At 35.2% G+C, this 18,856-nt stretch overlaps 1 protein-coding gene across 9 annotated transcripts in view; it reads left to right on the forward strand.

Moving 5' to 3' along the window:
- The window catches only part of IFT88 (intraflagellar transport 88), a 135,221-nt gene that overhangs the window by 33,945 nt on the left and 82,420 nt on the right, over positions 1-18,856 (forward strand). For all 9 annotated transcript variants that reach the window (XR_006532511.2, XR_011506822.1, XM_014837166.3 and 6 more), the window contains 4 exons: positions 609-723; positions 3,095-3,326; positions 4,639-4,709; positions 11,175-11,261. Coding sequence is in view for 7 of the 9 variants with exons in the window: in XM_014837166.3 (XP_014692652.1) it covers positions 609-723; positions 3,095-3,326; positions 4,639-4,709; positions 11,175-11,261 (505 nt within the window). In the remaining 2 variants the exon portion in view is untranslated. The remainder of the gene's footprint in view (positions 1-608; positions 724-3,094; positions 3,327-4,638; positions 4,710-11,174; positions 11,262-18,856) is intronic.

Raw genomic sequence — 18,856 nt, forward strand, 5'->3', positions numbered from 1 at the left:
AGATACTATTTATATGAAAATTCATGCAAATACTAATGAAGAAATATGGTTGATGTGAGGTATATTGCCTAATAGTGAACAAAAAATGTATTCTGTCATCACAAGTGAAATGAGCCATGGGAACCCCTTTGAACATGCTTTCCCCTCTGTAATTTATCCCCAAGAGACCATAGTTTATATTTAGCATTTATACTGTGTAGTTTTTTGGTAGCAGTATTAAAGTTTATCAGAATATTTTCTTTGATGTCATATTAAAATGTGTGTGGCATTATTGAGTCTAATTTTAAAATCCCTTGTTTTTCTTAGAAGAACACAGCTCCAGTTTTATAAATTGTTTAAAATCGTAAATTAATTAAAATTGTTTAAATTGTGAATTAGTTGTTTTCTAGCCATATTTTCAGGAATCCGTCTATCTTGTTACATTTCCTCACAGAAGATTAGTGTGCAGATACATGAAAACAGTATAACTGTTTTAAAGTGAGAATTTTAGGTAGTATCTGAAGCTTCAAACTTGGAAAAAAGCTTCAAAGAATATGAATTAAGGTCATCTAAAATATATAGAAAAAGTGAAAAAATAGAATGTTAAATTCATTAATTTCTTTCATTAGGAAGATTGAAAGTGAATATGGGAAATATTTATTTAAAGCAAAGAAATTATTCCAAAGCCATTAAATTCTACCGAATGGCATTAGATCAAATTCCAAGTGTCCATAAAGAAATGAGGTAAGTTTACATAATGATAACTTTGTAAAATTTGTGTTATTTTTCAGAAACAAGATAACTCTTCTGACCTGTTGTTAGGAGATTGAACGTTTTGAGGTGTTTGTACGTGAGAAGTGTTAGATTTATGTTATATCTGTAGTGTTTTGGTCTATTTTCCTTATAACTGCTTGCACACATTTGTTTAATGACAAGTTAAGGGTTAAAAACATAATAACTGATCAGTTAACATAAAACTAAGCTAATTGGCCTATGTAGGGTATAACCCTGCAGGCCATTAACACCAAATACAACTTATTGCCAACACAAAATCAAAACAACAGTCCTTTAGAACATACCAGAATCTGGAAAGCAAGGCTAGAAATTAAGACCCTCGTTCTTGTTATAGATTGAGAGTAAAATAGTGAAAGGAGGGGCCAGCCCAGTGGCTCAGCAGTTAAGTGCACATGTTCCACTTCGGCGGCCGAAGGTTCCCTGGTTTGGATCCCGGGTGCAGACATGGCACCGCTTGGCAAGCCATGCTGTGGTAGGCATCCCACATATAAAGTAGGGGAAGATGGGCACGGATGTTAGCTCAGGGACAGTCTTCCTCAGTAAAAAGAGGAAAATTGGCAGCAGATGTTAGCTCAGGGCTAATCTTCCTTAAAAGAGGAAAAAAAAATAGCGAAAGGAAGCGATTGCTTTTGAATCTTAGAGGATGGGGAGGTGAGTGAAGCTGAGATATTTTCTATTCCTATAATATTTAAAGAGCAGAAACAGTAAATTACCTTATGGTCTGGTAATAACCTTGGGAACATAGAAGGTTTCCAGGATGTTTACTGGTCATAATTTCCCGTAGACACAGTACAGTTCCTCTGTGAAAGTTAATTTATTTGTAAATGCCACCTTTAGTGATCATTTATTTTTGAATTATGCATGATATCTCATTATCATCAGTAAATATCTAGCTTATGAACACAATGTTGTTGAGGTACTTTGAACCCAGGTGAGGCCAAGAATTTGAACATTTTAGACAAAGATGATAATATTAGATAGTGTAGGTTAAGTGCTTAATAATCAATACTTAAGGGTTGCTGTGGTAATTCAGTTGAGGGAATAATTTTTGAGAACAAGAATGGTCAGGAAAGATTTTGTGAAGGCAGTCTAAGTGAGAGGAGAGAAGGGGTAACATTCCAGACATGGGACGCCACGAGACGAGTCGGGGAAATAGCAGTGTTTATGATCTGATCAGACAATTATGAATAGACAGATTTAGTTGAAACAGAGGCATTTTGTTGAGGAGTGGTTACAAATAAGATGAGATCACATCCGTTAGAATGACTCTAATCAAAAGATAATAACAGGTATTGAAGAAGATGTAGAAAATTTGGAAACCTCGTACATTGGGGATATAAAATGGTACAACCACTTTGGAAAATAATTAGGCAGTTTCTTAAAAAGTTAAATACAAATTTGCCATACGCCCAGCAATTCCATTCCTACATATATTCCCAAGAGAAATGAAAACAAGGGATTGTTTGCATATGTTCATAGCAGCATTATTCATAATAGCCAAAAAGTGGAAACAATCAAATGTCCATCAAGTAGGCAACGGATAAATAAATGTGGTATATTCATACTATGGAGCATTATTTGGCTATATAAAACGAATGAAGTACTGACACATGCTACAGTATGGAGGAACCTTCAAAAGATTATGCTAATTAAAAGAAGCTAGACAGTTGGAGCTGGCCCGTTGGTGTAGTGGTTAAATTCACGTGCTCTGCTTCAGTGGCCTGGGGTTCGCAGGTTCAGATCCTGGGTGAGGACCTACACACCGCTCATCAAGCCATGCTGTGGCCGTGTCTCATATACTAAATAGAGGAAGGTTGGCACGGATGTTAGCTCAGGGATGATCCTCCTCAAGCAAAAAGAGGAAGATTGGCAACAGATGTTAGCTCAGGGCTAGTCTTCCTCACCGAATAAAAAGAAGCCAGCACAAAATGTCACATATTGTGTGACTCCATTATATGCAATGTCTAGGAAAGGCAAATCCAGGGAGTCAGAAAGTAGATTAGCAGTTGCCTAGGGCTGGACATGAGAATGGGGAGTGACTGCTAATCGGCACAGGTTTTCTTTCTAGGGTGATGGAAATGACTTAGAGTAAGAATGTAGTTATAGTCCCACAACTGTGTAAATACAGCAGTAATCACTGAATCATATACTTAGAACAAGTGAATTTCATGATATGTAAATTAAACCTCAGTAAAGCTTTAATAAAACAAAACAAAAGAATAAAGTGGGAAAGAAAAGGAGGAAACTATTTGTGGAATGTCTTGACTACCAATTAAAGAGTCCAGACTTTTAAAGCTAATCTGTGTTTATTTTTCTTTAGAATTAAAATTATGCAGAACATTGGAGTTACATTTATTAAAACTGGTCAGTATTCAGATGCTATTAATTCATTTGAGCACATAATGAGTATGGCACCAAATCTGAAGGCAGGCTTCAACCTAATTCTTAGTTACTTTGCTGTTGGAGATCAAGAAAAAATGAAGAAGGCATTCCAAAAATTGATTGCTGTTCCATTAGAAATTGATGAAGATGATAAATATATTTCACCAAATGTGAGTATGAAGAAGACTGTTATGTAGTCAGATCTTAGTTATCCATGCTTTTTTGTTTCCAGAAATGAAAAGTTGGAATGGATGACTTCTTAGGTTTCTCCCAGCCCTATGTTAATATGTTTTAATTAATTAATGCATTTTATAATTTTCATTTGTTATTAAATTAGGTTGAGAATGGGACTCTATTGAAATAGAGCTAGGGATTATGGTTAAAACAGACAATTTTAGTAAAAAAAAAAAGGGGGGAAGAATGTTATGAAAAATAAGGTTGCATGTCATTCTTTAAGAGTAATATCTTGACCAAGTAATCCTAAAGCCTTTTTTGACTATTTCTTCAGTCGTTGTTGAGCAGAGGGAACTAAAATATACTAAATATATCAAGAATGGAAAGAAGTAATTCCTTATCTTTATTCGTAGAATGGAGCATAATACAAAAGTCATACTTTCAAAGACCTGAGGAAATATGTTATGTTAAGTGAGAAAACACAGATATACACCCATTCATGAACAAAACTAGAAGAAAATACACCAAAATTGAAACAGTAATTTCTGGGCAATGAGATTATTTTTTTTAATGCTTTTAAAATATTTTCCATATTTTTACACATACATTATTGGTATACTACTATATTATTTTATATTAAGTCAAACCCTATGAAATTGCCCGTATTTATAGATCAAAATGGTGTAACAATGTCAATTTCCTAAGATAAACTTCATAGATTTTTTTCACAGATTATAAGGGTGTTGCAGCATAGTGGCTGACTCCATCACTCAGTACTGACTCTCCTTGTGCCTCAGTTCCTTTATATATAAAATAGGACTAATTATAATAACCTACCTTATAGAGTTATGAGGATTAAATGAGGTAATACATGTGAAATACTTAAAACAGTTCCTGGAATATAGTAAGTGCTGGGTAGATGTTAACTATTATATATTACTTTCATGCTGAGAAAAAAATTATATATATTGTGAAAAAATCATCTGTGGGAGTAGAGATATGGCTCATACTAGGTAATTGGTGATCATTAAAGCATTTATATTTGAGTTTAGAATGTGTAATGTCACACAGCTTCTGTGTACTTGATCATATTCTTTCCGGCCTGACCTTTTACCAGCTGCTTAGAATTTATGTTAGTTCAGTGGAGAAATAAGAAAAAAGATCTACTTTGTGTAAGGAAAAATAATTAGAAAGACGAATTTACTCTACATTTTATACAGCTAATTAGTGGTGAGGTTGACTAGAAATCCAAGTTCCTGGTGTTTACTTCTGAATTATTCATTTTTCTTTACAATTTTATTTTCCCAGGATGATCCACATACTAACTTAGTGATTGAAGCTATAAAAAATGATCATTTAAGGCAAATGGAACGTGAAAGGTAATATTTTGGGCACTTAATTAGAACTTAGTAATGTAGGTTTCATTTTTATAAAAGAGTTAAATGTGCATTTTGATGATTTCTTTCAAAACTTACTAGATTCACCGTATGTCTTGAATAGTGCTGTTGTTTCACCATTTCTATACTTCACTGGGTTCTCTTTCCTCCTTCAAATAACCTCAGTTCTCATGCTGATCCCAATGATTCTTACTCAGTTACTCTTACTATTGCTTTATAATTCACTTTCCCTCTTCATTTGGTGCAATATTGGAATTTTGTTTTGTATTACCTTTATTTTAAAAAATTATATCTTTATGTATTTTTGTCCAGCCTCCCAATTAAATTTCAACTCCCAAAGACAAAATTCTTTGTATTTATTTCATTTCTTCCTTCCTCCGATATGGTACCTAGTCTCTGGCAAGTATAGTTTGAAAGTTCTAATGTTTATTGAATATGCAACAAGTATAATAGTATATCACATGATAGAGGACCTTTAATTTTTTTTTAATTGTGATAAAATACACAGAATGTAAAATTTACCATCTTAACCATGGTGCATAATTCTTTATGGTTTGGTAGTGTTAAGTGCATTCACATTGGTTGTAACCAGTCTCCAGAACTCTTTTCATCCCTTCAAACTACAACTCTGTACCCATTGAACAACAGCTCTCTAGCCCCCTGCCCCCAGCCCCTGGCAACCACCCTTCTACTTTTGTCACTGTGAATTTGACTGTTCTAGTTACCTTATATAAATGAAGTCATAGTACTTTGTCTGTGCCTGGCTTATTGCATTTAGCATAATGTCCTTCAGGATCGTCCATGTTGTAGCATGTGACAGAATTTGCTTCCTTTTTAAGGCTGAATAGTATTCTATGTTTGGAGGGCCCTTAATCTTTAGGAATTAGTCTAACATTAAAAATAAAACAAGATACTTGTAATTCTTGGAGGATGGAGTAGACGTACTTTTCCCTGTTTTTCCCCCCAAAAATGCAATTATTATATAATGTAATATATAAATGTATAAATAAAAACCCTGGAAATTATATATAAAACAAATATAAGAAGAAAGATGGAGAGAAGAGGGTGGATCAGCGAGGAACCTCCGGACCTGAGGAACCACATAGCACTGAGTTCCCCTCACGTTTCCCAGAGTTGCAGCTGAAGAAGCTGGCAGTCAGAAAATGCTGATGAGTACATTTAAGAAAAAAAAAGAAAAACCCAAAAAGCCTGCTTTCTTTAGCCAAAGGACAAGGAAAGGGGTAGGCTAGCAAGACAGGAAAGTTTTAGACAAAAACCACAGAGAAAAACTGTATCCCCACCCCTGCTTATGCCAGCAAAAGCCAAGTGGGAGCCTAGACACCCTCTACCCTAAAAGATCAAGTAGGGAGCAAGGACTTTAATCTCCAAGGCCTTTAATGAGTCCCCCACTCTGTGCTGTCAGCAGATAGCACCTGGGAAGCCTGGAATTTCACCCCACCCAGCAGTAATGAGCTACTCCTGCCCCCCTTTCCTGGGGTGGTGTCAGGGGAGACCAGCGGAGAGTCAGGATTTTTATCATCACTCAGCAGTAACAAGGCCACCCCACTGTGGTGTCAGTAGGGACCATGGTGGAAGTAGGAACTCTTACTCCACCCAGTAGGAACAAGGACTCCCTCCCACTTTGGGTGTCAGAGGAGTCCATGTGGAGAACCTGGACTTCTTTTATCTGGCAGTGATGAGGTGGTGTCTCTTTTTTCCCTGCTGGAGTGGTGTCAGAAAGCCAGCTAAAACAGAAGATTTAAATAAAATTCAGAGTCTATAATGCAAAAAGGTCCAAGTTTCAGTCAAGATTCACTCATCATACCAAGAACCAGGAAGATCTCAAAATGAGTGAAAAAAGCTAATCAAGAGATGCCAACATTGAGACGACAGAGATGTTAGAATTATCTGACAAATTTTAAAGCAACTGTGATAAAAATGCTTCAACAAGCAATTATGAATAAGCTTAAAATGAAAAATAAAAACCATCAGAAAAGAAATAGCATCTCAGCAAAGAAATAGAAGCTATAAGGAAGAACCAAGTGGAAAGTTTAGAACTGAAAAATATAATAACTGAAATAAAAGCTGAGGGGATGGGCTCAACAGGAAAATGAAGGGGAGAGGGGAAAGATTCAGTGAACTGGAAGATAGAAAATGGAAATTACCCAATCTGAACAACAGAGAGAAAATAGACTAAAAAACAAGAGTGAACAGAGTCTCAGGGACCTCTGGGACTATAACAAAAAAATCTAACATTTGTGTCATCACTGTCTGGGAAGGAGAGGAGAAAGAGATTGGGCTAAAGAGATAATGGCTGATAACTTCCCAAATTTGGCAGGAAAAATAAACCTACAGTACAAGAAATGGAACAAACCCCAAAGAGGATAAACCCAAGCAAGATATATCATGATTAATTTCTGAAAATTAAAGACAAATAAGAAGTCTTGAAAGGAGGCAGCAAAAAACAACACGTAAGGGAAAAGCAATTAGAATGACAGTTGAAAAGTCTTAAATCAGTAACCTAAGCTTCTAGCTCAAAAACCTAGAGAAAGGAGCAGTCAATCCAAAGGAAGCAGAAGGAAAGAAATAATAAAAGAACAGAAATCATTGACATTGAAAAGAAGGAAACAATAGAGAACATCAATGAAACACAGAGCTGATTCTTTGACTAGATCAATAAAATTGACAAACTTCTAACAAAACTGACAAAAAAGAGAGAAGACACAAATTACCAATATCAGGAACAAACAGGGGCTATCACTACAGACCCTGCAAACATCAAAAGGATCATGACTACAACAACCCTATACACATAAATTTGGCAACTTAGACAAAATGGACCACTTTCTTGAAAAAAAACTACCACAACTCACCTAACATGAAATAGATCATTTGAATAGCACTATAAGTATTAAAGAAATTGAATTTATAATTTAAAAACTCCCAAAAGAGAAATCTCCAGGCCCATATGGTTTTACTAGAGAATTCTAGGAAATGTTTGAAGAATTAACATCAGTTGTACACTATATTTTCTTCCAGAAAATAGTTCCTTTTATGAAGCTAGTATTACCCTGATACCAAAATATGACAAAGACAGTAAAAAAAAAAAAAAAAGGGAAAATGTTGACCAATATCTTAGGAATATAGATGCAGAAATTCTTAAGAAAATACTAGCACACCAAAAATTACTAACAAAATATTAAGAGAATTATGCACTGTGACCAAGTGGGATTTATCCTAGAAATGCAAGGTTGGTTTACCATCTAAAAATCAATTAATATAATACAGGATGTCAATAGACTGAAGGACAAAAACCACATGATCATCTCAGTATAAATAAAAAATCTTTTGGACAAAATCCAGTATGCTTTCATGATAAAAACAAAACACTTCAAGCTAGGAGTAGATGGGAAGTTTCTCAATCTGATAAAGATATCTATGAAAAACATGCAGTCTGACTCATACTTAATGGTGAAAGACTGAATGCTGTCCCCCCAAGTTCAGGAGGAAGGATTTCAAACTCTCACCAATTTTGTTCAGCACTGTGCTGGAGATTCCAGCTATGGAAATTAGGCAAGAAAAGGAGGGCAGAGACATCCAGGTTGGAAAGGAATAAGTAAAACTATTTCTGTTTACAGATCACATGATGTTATCTCTAGAATATCCTTCCTAAAATTTTAGAATCCACTAGAAAATGATTATAGGCAATAATGGAGTTCAGCAAGTTTGCAGAGTAAAAGATCAGTATACAAGAACCAATAGTATACTATAGAAATGTACTATACAGTATCAATGAACTGTCCAAAAATGAAATTAACAATTGCATTTATAATAGCATAAAAAATAAATTATTAGAAATAAGTTTCACAAATGAAATGTAAAACTTATACCCTGAACACTGTAAGACATTGAAAGAAATGCTGAATAAGTGGGAAGACATCACATGTTTATGGATAGGCTCTTAATATTAAGATGACAGTGCTCCTCAAATTACTTTATAGATTCAGTGTAATCCCTATCAAAATCCAAGCACTATTTTCACAGAAAGTAACAAGTTGATCCTAAAATTCATACGGAAGTATAAGGGATCCAAAATAGCCAAAACAATGTTGAAGAAGAGCAAAGTTGGAGGACTCAAACCACAAAGCTACATCAATCAAGACAGTGTGGTTAGTCCTTTATGCTAGTAGCATGAAGATAGAAGTATAAATCGTTGGGATGGAATTGAGAGTCCAGAAATAAACCTGTAAATTTATAGTCAGGAAAGGTGTCAGGACAATTCAGTGGGGAAAAGATAGTCTTTTCAACAAATCGTGCTGGGACAACTGGATATTCTTATGCAAAAGAATGAAGTTGGACCTCTCTCTGACACGATACACAAAAATTATTTCAAAGTGGATCATAGACCTAATGTAAGAGCTAGAACTATGGAATTCTTAGGGAAAAACATAGAAGTAAATATTATTGATCTTGTGTTAGGCAATGGCTTTTTAGATGTGACACCAAAAGCATATCAAGGGAACTGGCCCCATGGCCAAGTGGTTGAATTCACATGCTCTCCTGCGGCAGCCCAGGATCCTGGGCACAGACATGGCACTGCTCATCATGCCATGCTGAGGCGGCATGCCACATGCCACAAGTAGAAGGACCCACAACTAAAAATACACAACTGTGTACCGGGGGGCTTTGGGGAGAAGAAAGAAAAAAAACACATCAAAAGAAAACAGTGAGTAGATTGAACTTCATCAAAATTAAAAACTTTTGTTCTTCAAAGGGCACCATCAAGAAAGTGAAAAGATAATCCACTAAATGGGAAAAAATATTTGCAAACCATGTATCCAAGAAGGGACTTATTTCTACAATATGTAAAGAACTCTTCCAACTCAATAATAAAAAGGCCAGTAACTCAAATAAAAATGTATAAAGGATCTGTATAGACATTTCTTCAAAATAGATATGCAAATGCCCAATAAGCATACGAAAAGATGCTTAACTTCTGTAGTACTCATTAGGAAGATGCAACTCAAAACTGCAGTGAGATACAACTTCACACCCACTGGTATAACCATTATCAAAAAGATAGATAGTAATAAGTGTTGGTGAAGACGTGGAGAAATCTATATCTTATATGCTGATGGTGGGAATGTAAAATGGTACAGCCACTTTGGAAAACAGTCTGAAAGTTTCTCAAAAGATTAAACATAGACTTACTATATGACCCAGCAATTTCTTGCCTTGGTATATACCCAAAAGAAATTAGACCATGTGTCCACACAATAACTTACACATGAATGTTCATAGCAGCATTATTCATAATATCTTAAAAGTAGAAACAACCTAAATGTCCACAACTGAAGAATGAATAAATAATGTATAGTCTGTCCGTACAATGGAATATTATTTAGCCATGAAAAGGAATGAAGTACTGATATATCCTACAATACACATGACCCTTGAAAACATTTGATAAGTGAAAGAAACCAGTCACAAAAAACACATATTCTGTGATTCCATTTATATGGAAGGTGCAGATTAGGCAAATCTATAGCAACATGTAGTGATTCAGTTTTACTATTTACCATACAGTATTTCTTTAATGGCCGTCTTCACGCTTTCCTTTCATGTCCACAGACAGTGCAGGTTGTGTAACTTCTGCTGCAGAGCCTTGTGTCTCTCCAGTATTTATTTCTTACTTCAGTTTGTCAGTATGTATCATAGAACAAAAAACAAAAAGAGGGGCCGGCTCCGTGGCCAAGTGGTTAAGTTCTCGCACTCTGCTTCAGTGGTCCAGGGTTTCGCTGGTTCGAATCCTGGGTGCAGACATGGTACCGCTCATCAAGCCATGCTGAGGCAGCATCCCACATGCCACAACTGGAAGGACCCATAACTAAAAATACACAACTATGTACCGGGGGGGTGGTTTGGGGACAAAAAGGAAAAATAAAATCTTTAAAAAAAAACAAGAAAACAAAAAGAAATGATCTGTTGGGGCTGACCCGGTGGCGCAGCCGTTAAGTGTGCACGTTCTGCTTCAGCGGCCCGGGGTTCGCTGGTTCAGATCCCGGGTGCGGATATGGCACCACTTGGCAAGCCATGCTGTGCTAGGCGTCCCACATATAAAGTAGAGGAAACGGGCATGGATAATAGCTCAGGGCCAGTCTTCCTCAGCAAAAAGAGGAAGATTGGCAGCAGATGTTAGCTCAGGGCTAATCTTCCTAAAAAAAAAAAAAAGAAATGAGCTGTTAACCCAGAAGGCAGTCGTGGCTTTCTAATCCCTTTTCCTAGTCATGATTTTCAACCTGACTTGTAAACGGATTTCTAGTGTAGCTGCTCACCACTTGGTTTGTTAACTTTAATAGATAATGTTTATGCTTAAATTTTAAGGAAAAATCCATACTCTTTTTATACTGTGTTTCTAAATAAGTTTTGTTTGTTTGTTTGATACAGGAAAGCCATGGCAGAAAAATACATCATGACAGCTGCAAAACTCATTGCTCCTGTAATTGAAACATCTTTTGCTGTGGGTTATGATTGGTAAGAGAGAAATTCAGTATATCTGGATGGATATGGTGTTTTCTTTTCAAAATTTATACTTTTATTGATTTGAAATTTTATTAGAGGGGCTGGCCCAGTGGTGTAGCAGTTAAGTTCACATGCTCTGCTTCGGTGGCCTGGGGTTTTCCAGTTCAGATCCTGGGCATGAACCTACACACCGCTTATCAAGTTGTGCTGTGGTGGCGTCCCACATGTAAAATAGAGGGAGATGGGCACAGATGTTAGCTCAGGGCTAATGTTCCTCAAAAAAAAAATGTTATTAGAAAAGTGACTAAATCATTATGAATATTAATTTCTACTTATCAAGCAAATATTATATGGTAAGATTAATGTAGGCCATTCTAAAAGTTCTAGTGTATTCTTCTTATTGTTCATGTCATTTCATAAATCAAGTACGAAGACAAGTGTGCTACCATTTGATATGAGGATACATAATTGCTTCCATTGTATAAATTCCAACTTGTGGCCTCTTTCATTTTGCTTAATTTTTTCTCATTTTCTCCTTTTTCTGCCTTAAGTTTGTCAGTAGTGCTAAATTTCCTGTCCTGAGAAGTAGCTCCCACACCTATGGAGGCTCTCGTCTCCTGATGTCATGTGTTTCCTAGAAAGGAGTGAAGAGTTGTATTAAACTTGGAAAAATCTTAGACCATTTGTTGAATGATTAGTTGAATTTGTTTCTTCCTTCCACCCAGTATGGGAATCCCCTATCTAACATCCCATTTAGTTAGGTGGCTATTTAATCTCTGCTTGGATTCCTCTGGTGTTCAAATCATATGTTTTATTTCTCAACATCTTTAAGGGTTAGAAAATTCTTCTTTGACCTGAATCCAAATTTGCCCCTTGTGGAACTCTTCTGTGATCCTTCAAGCAAACATAGAGTGAGTCTATGATCTCTTCTATATGGTACCTTAGAATTTTTAAAATCTGAGATACATGTACATGGTTAGAAAATCAAGTAAGTACAGAAAAAGAGTTACAGTCCTAGTTTTCTCTTTTTTTATTAATGAGATATAATTGACATACAGCATTATATTAGTTTCAGTTATATAACATAAAGATTTGATATACATATGTATTGTGAAATGATCATCACAATAAGTCTAGTTAACGTCCATCACTATACATAATTACAAATTTTTTTTCTTGTGATGAGAACTTTTAAGATCTACTCTCTAAGCAACTTTCAGATATACAGTACACTATTATTAACTGCAGGCGCCATACTGTGCATTACATCCCCAGGACTTATTTATTTTATAACTGGAAGTTGTATCTTTTCAGCCCCTTCACCCATATTGCCCACCCTCCCGCTGTTGGCAGCCACCAGCCTTTTCTCTGTATCTGTGAGCTCAGGGTTTCTTTGTTTTTGTTTTTTTGTTTTCTAGTTTTCTAATTTTCATGTTTCTTCTTGGTAGAAGTAACTTATGCTATCTTTACCATATCCTTAATATCTTTCAAATTCTTACCCATTCTTATTCCTTAGAATCCGTTGTCTCCCTGGTTTAATTTGTCCTGGAGGCGTCATATTTGGTTATGATGTATTGTTTTTACTGGTATTTCTAGTTGCCTATCTTTTTTTGCATGCTTTGCTTCTGTTGTAGACTTAGGTTTTTGTTGGAGTTCTCCCTCCCAGAATCTCTCCCTGCTCCAGTTTCTGTAAGCTGGTTACTGTCTTGACCTGGTGTTAAATGTTGTTTGGGGCTTACCTTCATTTCTTTCCCAGTTTGGATCCTCTTGTTGTTTGACACTTTATTTTTTCCTTTATTTCATCCTGATTTAACTTCCTAAGATCTTTCTGTGCATGTCTGTAAATATCTAATTATCATTCTTGATTGATCATTTATTTGATCAGGTATAAAATTCTAAGTTGTAACTTATTTTCTCTTAGAACTTTAAAAGCATTCCTTCGTTGTTAACTAGGATTGTTGCTGATTAAAAGTCTAATGCTAGTCTCACCCTTGTTATTTGTCAGTGACCTGCATTTTCTTTCTGATAATTTTTATAATTTTCTCTGTTGGTTTGTTATTCTGAAATTTTATAGTGATGTGTTTCTTTTTTTCTATGTTCCTCCTAAGTGCTCAATAGGCCCCTCAATTTGTAGTCTTATGTTTCCTTTCAATTTGGGAAAATATTATTATATTATTTTTTGATAATTTACCTTCTTATCTAGTTATAAATATCTATCAGTAAGATTTTGGACTGTCTTATCACTTATCTTTCTATTATATCTCTAGTTTTGCTTTGCTTTCTAGCAGACTTTGTTGACTTTCTCATGCAACTTTTCCATTTAATTATTTTATTTTTACATTTTTATTTCCAAGAGCACTTTGATCTTCTCTGGTTGTTCCTTTATCACTGTTGAGGATAAGGAGAAGTGCAGGCTTTGTTGCACACAGAGATGGAACAGTCAGTGATTCCATGACAGACCTGTAATCACCCTGATTTCAGCCCACTTCTCAACTCAGCCCTTCACACTTGCCATCTCTGAATCCACAGTCTCACCTCGAGTCAGTGCGGAAGTAAACTCCCTCCTCTGTTGTAGCATTCTTTGTCCCTGCTTTCGAATCCAGCACTCTTTTCATTCTTCCAGAAATTAGTTTGCTCACTGAGGAGGGAATGGGAGAGACATGTATATGTGTGCTACTGTTTTGAATCAGAAGTTTTGCCAGTTATTGCTGCTGATAGTGATGTAAGGGCTTTCTTCAAAGTTTTTTGTCTTTTTAGAAACTAGTTTCTTCACCCATTTCAGATATGATGTGTTTTTCTGGAATAACTGGTTTTCTGCCTCACTGGTTGCATGCCTAGTTTATGAATGATTCCCTTAAAATCTGTCCCTGTATCTGTACAAATTACTCCACTTGTGTTTTGACCAATGCATAGTACAACAGAATCATTATATCCTTTTTTCTGGATACCAAACTGGTTGTAACCAAAGATCTCCTTGATAAATGAACTCTGTTCATCTTTAATTATGTTGAGTAGTATGTATTATTTGTTTTATTATTACTAAATCTAATCTGAATTCTCTTAATGTTTACTAGCGCTTACATATTTATTTATTTATTTTGCTAAAGAAGATTTGCCCTGAGCTAATATCTGTTGGCAGTCTTCCCTATTTTATATGTGGGTTGCTGCCACAGCATGGCTGACAAGTGGTATAGGTCCACACCCAGGATCCAAACCTGTGAACCTCAGCTGCCGAAGCAGAGTGTGCCGAACCCAACCAGTATGCCACAGGGCCGGCCCTTAATTTTTAAATATTTTAAGCTTTTTAAAAATGTGATTATAGTTGTGTCTTTACAACCTAGCAGTTGGAATGTAAGGGAAATTTTGAGCATTTATCAAAATGCCAACCACTTTGACATTTTCCACTAAATTATTGTTTTAACTTGCCAAAACTAATTGCTTTTGTCATGTTAGACTCAAGATCAGGATAGAGTAGATGATTCTACTCATGTATCATTTTACTTTTACCTAAGTATATGTTTTTACTTGAATATATTTCTATTGTAAAATGATAGCCTTGTATTGAAAAAATGATAGGTTTGCTTAGGAAATGTTGACAAACAGCCACTACGAAATATGAAAATGAACATATTAGCATTTATTTAAAAAGTTAGATTTCAGTAGATTTTTTGTATGGATGCTGATATAATGAAAGAAGGAATCTAAGTAGAAGACCATCCTTTTACTGGGGTTCCATATTTACCCTCACATATTGTTTTATCCCAGCTCAACATTTTTTCCTCTTTATTTATTTTTTCCAGGTTTATTGAGATATTATTGATATATATGTCAGTTTAAGGTGTACAAGTTGATGATTTGATATCATATATATTGTGAAATGATTACCACAATAAGGTTAGTTAACACCTCCATTCCGTCACATAATTACCTTTTTTTCTTTGTGGTAATAAGATTTAAGATTTCCTCTCTTCATTTTCAAGTAAATAATACAGTATTGTTAATTATAATCACCATGTTGTACATTAGATCCAAAATCTTACTCATCTTTTAGCTGGAAGTTTGTACTCTTATCTCCTTATTTCCTTCATGTCACAGCCCTTGGCAGTTGCCATTCTACTCTGTTTCTATTTTACATTCCACATCAGCGTGATAATATACAGTATTTGTCTCTCTCTGTCTGACTTATTTCACATAGCATAATGCCCTCAGGGTCTGTCTATATTTTTGCAAAAGGCAGGATTTTCTGTTTTATGGCTGAATAATATTCCATTATGTGTGTGTATATATATATTTCACATTTTCTTTATCCATTCACCCGTCAGTGGACACTTAGACTGTTCCTGTGTCTTGGCTGTTGTGAATAATACTGCAATGAATGTGGAGGTGGAAATATCTCTTTGAGTTAGTAATTTCAGTTCCTACAGTATATACCCAGAAGTGGGATTGCTGGATCATATGGTAGTTTTCTTTTTAATTTTTTGAAGAACCTTCATACTGTTTTCCATAGTGGCTGCACCAATTTACATTCTCACCTGCGGTGCACATGGGTTCCCTTTTCTCCAACATTTATCTGGGGGTTTTTTGATAGTGGTCATTCTAACAGATATGAGGTGATATCTTATTGTGGTTTTGATTTGATCATCTCTGATGACTAGTGATGTTGAGTATTTTTTCATGTACCTGTTGGCCATTTTTATGTCTTTTTTGGAAAAATGTCTATTCAAGTCCTCTGCCCATTTTCTTTATCAGATTGTTTGTGGGTTTTTTGCTATTGAGTTGTATGAGTTCCTTATATATTTTGAATATGAAACCCTTATTAAATAACTGGCTTGCAGATATTTTCTCCCATTCCCTGTAGGTTGCCTTTTCATTTGGCTGATTGTGTTTTTTGCTGTGCAGAAGCGTTTTAGTTTGATATGGTACCACTTGTTTATTTTTGCTTTTGTTCCTTGCACTTTTGGCATCATATGCAAAAGATCCTTGCCAAGACCAGTGTCAAAGAACTTTTTCCCTATATGTTCTTCTAAGAGTTTTACAGATTAGGGACTTAGGTTAAGTATTTAATCCATTTCATGTTAATTTTTGTGAGTGGTGTAAGGTAGAGGTCCAACTTCATTATTTTCCATGTGAATACCCTGTTTTCCCAATACTGTTTATTGAAGAGACTGAGTATTCTTGGCTTCCTTGTCAAATATTAGTTGACCCTTCATAAGTGAGTTCATTTCTGGCCTCTCAATTCTATTCCATTGGTCTTTATGTCTGCCTTTATGTTAGTACCATGCAGTTTTGATTACTATAGCTTTGTAATGAAGTTTGAAATTAGGAAAAGTGATGCTTCCAGCTTTGATCATCCTCTCAGGATTGCTTTGGCTATGTGGGGTCTTATGTGGTTCCAAAGGAATTTTAAAATTCCAATAGGAATTTTCTCTATTTTTGTGGAAAATGTCATTGGAACTTTGAAAGTGATTGCCTTGAACCTATAGATGGCTTTGGGTAGTGTGGACATTCTAACAATATTCGTTCTTCTGATCCATGAACACAAGATATCTTTCCATTTATTTGTGTCTTCTTCAATTTCTTTCATCGGTGTCTTGTAATTTTCAGTGTACAGATCTTTTAGCTCCTGGGTTAAATTTATTTCTAAGTGTTTTATTATTTTTATTCTATTGTAAATGGGATTATTCTTTTAATTTCTTTTTCAGATAGTTCATTGTTAGTATATAGAAATGCATTGGTTTTTGTATGATGATTTTGTGTCCTACAACTTTACTGAATTTGTTTATTGGTTCTAATAGTTTTTTGGTGGAGTCTTTAGGTTTTTCTATCTATAAGATCATATCATCTGCAAACAGAGACAGTTTTACTTCTTCCTTTCTGATTTTGATGCCTTTTATTTTGTTTTCTTGCCTTATTGCTCTGGCTAGGATTTCTGGTACTGTGTTGAATAGGAGTGGTGAGAGTGGGCATTCCTGTCTTGTTCCTTGTCTTAATAGGAAAACTTTCAAGTTTTCAACCTTATGAAGTTAGTTGGGAGTTTGTCATACATGGCCTTTATTATGTTGAGGTATGTTCCTTCTATACCCAGTTTCTTGAGAGTTTTTATCGTGAAAGGACGTTGAATTTTGCGTCTCTTGAGATGATCATATGATTTTTATCTTCCATTCTATTAATGTGATGTGTCAGATTTATTGATTTGCTTACATTGAACCATCCTTGCATCCCAGGTATAAATCCCATTTGATCATGGTGTGTGGTTCTTTTATTGTGCTGTTGAATTCAGTTTGCTAGTATTTTGTTAAGAATTTTTGCGTGTGTGTTCTACAGGGATATTGGCCTGTAGTTCTTTTTATTCTAGTGTCCTTATCTAGGTTTGGTGTTCAGGTAATGCTGGCTTCATAAAATGAGTTTGGGAGTGTTCCTTCTGCTTCACTTTTTTGGAAGAATTTGTGAAGGATTTGCTTAGAATTCACCAGCGAAACCATATGACACTGGGCTTTTCTTTGTTGGGAGGTATTTGATTTCTGATTCACTCTTTTTACTTGTTATCAGTCAGTTCAAATTTTATATTTCTTCACAATTCATTCTTGGTATGGTGTGTTTCTAGGAGTTTATCCATTTCTTTTAGGTTGTCCCATTTTTTGGCATATAATTGTTCAGATAGTCTCTTATAATCCTTTCTATTCTGTGATGTGGTGTCAGTTGTAATGTCTCCTTTCTTTTCTTTTTTTTTTCAGTTGTATTGAGATATACTTGACATGTAGCAATGTATAAGTTTACAGTTTACAGCATTATGACTTGACATACATATATTGTTAAATGATTACTGCAATAAGTTTAGTTAACATGCATCACCTCATATAGTTAAAAAAAATTCTTTTCCTTGTGATGAGAATTTTTAGGATTTACTCTCTTAGCAACTTACAAATATACCATACGGCAGTGTTAACTATAGTTACCATGTCGTATATTACATCCCCAGTACTTATTTATGTTATAACTGAAAGTCTGTACCTTGTGACCACCTTCATCCAATAACTCCCCAACCCTGGTAACCACAGATCTGATCTCTTTTTCTATGAGTTTGGCATTTTTTTTAGATTCGGCATATAAGTGAGATCATACAGTATTTGTCTTTCTCTATCTGACTTATTTTGCTTAGCATAATACCCTCAAGGTCCATCCATGTTGTTGCAAATAGCAGGATTTTCTTCTTGTTTATAGCTAAATAGTATTCCATTATATATATACACACATACCACATTTTCCTTATCCATTCATCTGTCAGTGGACACTTGGGATGTTTCCCTATCTTGGCAAATCTAAATAACGCTGTAAAGAATATGGGAGTGTGGATATCTCTTCTGCATAGTGATTTTGTTTCCTTTGGATGTATACCCAGAAGTGGAATTGCTGGACCATGTGGTAGTTCTATTTTTAGTTTTTTGAGGAACCTCCATACTGTTTTCCATAGGGGCTGTACCAATTTATATTTTCCCCAACAGTGCACAAGGGTTCCCTTTCTTTATATCCTCACCAACATTTGTTCTCTCTTGTCTTTTTGATGATGGCCATTCTAACAGATGTGAAGTGATATCTCATTGTAGTTT

The sequence above is a fragment of the Equus asinus genome, chromosome 11, assembly GCF_041296235.1.
Source record: "Equus asinus isolate D_3611 breed Donkey chromosome 11, EquAss-T2T_v2, whole genome shotgun sequence".
Classification (NCBI taxonomy): Eukaryota; Metazoa; Chordata; class Mammalia; order Perissodactyla; family Equidae; genus Equus; species Equus asinus.